The sequence below is a fragment of the Protomyctophum parallelum genome (genome assembly GCF_964188405.1).
Source record: "Protomyctophum parallelum genome assembly, chromosome: 1".
NCBI lineage: Eukaryota > Metazoa > Chordata > Actinopteri > Myctophiformes > Myctophidae > Protomyctophum > Protomyctophum parallelum.
The window spans coordinates 105836650-105839149 of NC_139697.1; the positions used below are offsets into that span (position 1 = coordinate 105836650).

The window sequence follows — 2500 nt, forward strand, 5'->3', positions numbered from 1 at the left end:
GTCATTTTACACCTGGCCATTTTACAAGGGCCTTTCTGTGTGGAGTTTGCATGTTCTCCCCGTGTCCCCTAGGGTAGGTACCCTCACATGTTCTCCCCGTGTCCCCTAGGGTAGGTACCCTCACAAAAACATGCAGTAATCCTGGTCTCTAAACTGCCTCCCCCTGGCCAGCCGGGACGCCTGATGGAGGGGAAAGGAACTGGTTGGAATAACGTGTTCCTTCCACGCGCTACGTCCAACCAGGGAAACTCCCCCCTGTCAGGTGTAAAGGAGCAACTTGGACACTCAGGCATGAAGGAAGCATGAGTTCAAGTCCGTTGCTCTCCCTAGGTTGGCGGAGGGTGTGTAGAGCCCAGGATCACATCACAGGATGATTGACACAGGGGTGAAAAATGGGTTACAAAATCGTGGGACAAAAAAATATAAATTATAAGGAGGTTGGCTTCACTGGACCTGAGGGGACAGGGACGGGAGGGGACATAGGGTTCCAGAAGATCGTCAGGTCGTTGAGCAGAATGTTGTAGTGATGTCTCCGTGTGTCTTTTCCGTCCCTCCCAGGCGTCCCGGCAGAGAGCAGAATGTTGTAGTGATGTCTCCGTGTGTCTTTTCCGTCCCTCCCAGGCGTCCCGGCAGAGAGCAGAATGTTGTAGTGATGTCTCCGTGTGTCTTTTCCGTCCCTCCCAGGCGTCCCGGCAGAGGGAGCAGAGGCTGAAGGAGGCCGTGGCCCTGCACCAGTTCCAGACGGACGCCAACGACATGGAGGCCTGGACCATGGAGACCCTGAGGCAGGTGTCCAGCCAGGAGCTGGGCCACGACGAGTTCTCCACGCAGACCCTGGCCCGCAAGCAGCGCGAGGTGGACGAGGAGATCCACAGCCACCACCCGCTCATCGACTCCCTGCACGAGCAGGCCATGGGGCTGCCCGAGGCCTACGTCAACTACCCCGAGGTATGGTGACCTGCCCTGGCGTTGGTTACAGGAGGTATGGTGACCTGCCCTGGTGTTGGTTACAGGAGGTATGGTGACCTGCCCTGGCGTTGGTTACAGGAGGTATGGTAACCTGCCCTGGTGTTGGTTACAGGAGGTATGGTGACCTGCCCTGGTGTTGGTTACAGGAGGTATGGTGACCTGCCCTGGCGTTGGTTACAGGAGGTATGGTGACCTGCCCTGGCGTTGGTTACAGGAGGTATGGTGACCTGCCCTGGCGTTGGTTACAGGAGGTATGGTGACCTGCCCTGGTGTTGGTTACAGGCCATGGAGCCCTGTGACGGAAGTACTCGTGATCAGAGCTTCCGTTGCTCCAGACTGTACGACGGAAGCATTTATATTTTACTCGTGATCAGAGCTTCCGTTGCTCCAGACTGTACGACGGAAGCATTTATATTTTACTCGTGATCAGAGCTTCCGTTGCTCCAGACTGTACGACGGAAGCATTTATATTTTACTCATGATCAGAGCTTCCGTTGCTCCAGACTGTATGACGGAAGCATTTATATTTTACTCGTGATCAGAGCTTCCGTTGCTCCAGACTGTACGACGGAAGCATTTATATTTTACTCGTGATCAGAGCTTCCGTTGCTCCAGACTGTACGACAGGAAGCATTTATATTTCACTCGTGATCAGAGCTTCCGTTGCTACAGACTGTACGACGGAAGCATTTATATTTTACTCATGATCAGAGCTTCCGTTGCTCCAGACTGTACGACGGAAGCATTTATATTTTACTCATGATCAGAGCTTCCGTTGCTCCAGACTGTACGACGGAAGCATTTATATTTTACTCATGATCAGAGCTTCCGTTGCTCCAGACTGTACGACGGAAGCATTTATATTTTACTCATGATCAGAGCTTCCGTTGCTCCAGACTGTATGACGGAAGCATTTATATTTTACTCATGATCAGAGCTTCCGTTGCTCCAGACTGTACGACGGAAGCATTTATATTTTACTCATGATCAGAGCTTCCGTTTAGGCCCAGGGTCAACTGATCTAACCCCTCCCCCCGGTGTGTGTCACCTGTAGGTCCAGGGTCGTGTCCCCGCCATCGAGCAGCGCTACGCGGAGCTGGAGACTCTGTCCCAGGCAAGGCGCCAGGCCCTGGAGGGAAACCTGGCTCTGTACCGCATGTTCAGCGAGGCCGGGGCCTGTCTGCTGTGGGTGGAGGAGAAGGAGCAGTGGCTGCACAGCATGGAGATCCCCACCAAGCTGGAGGACCTGGAGGTGGTGCAGCAGAGGTAACCATAGGGACTTTAACCCATTCTGACCTGAGATCAGATTCATACGAGGTTTCCACTGGACACACACTGGTCTGATTAACCCATTCTGACCTGAGATCAGATTCTTCGATTTTTCCAAAATAGCAGACCTACAAGCTCGTATATATGAGCTTGTAGATCTGCTATTTTTAAATAGCTAAAGCACGGCATGATGCTAACACCAAAATGGGTTCCCGTTCAGACCTATGAGCTTGTAGGTCTGCTATTTTTGAAAAGTCGTGAA

At 52.6% G+C, this 2500-nt stretch overlaps 1 protein-coding gene across 1 annotated transcript in view; it reads left to right on the forward strand.

The window, feature by feature from the left end:
• The window catches only part of sptbn2 (spectrin, beta, non-erythrocytic 2), a 211447-nt gene that overhangs the window by 141576 nt on the left and 67371 nt on the right, over positions 1–2500 (forward strand). Inside the window, exons 15-16 of the mRNA XM_083784841.1 lie at positions 685–948; positions 2024–2235. Of these exons, the coding sequence (XP_083640967.1) occupies positions 685–948; positions 2024–2235 (476 nt within the window). The remainder of the gene's footprint in view (positions 1–684; positions 949–2023; positions 2236–2500) is intronic.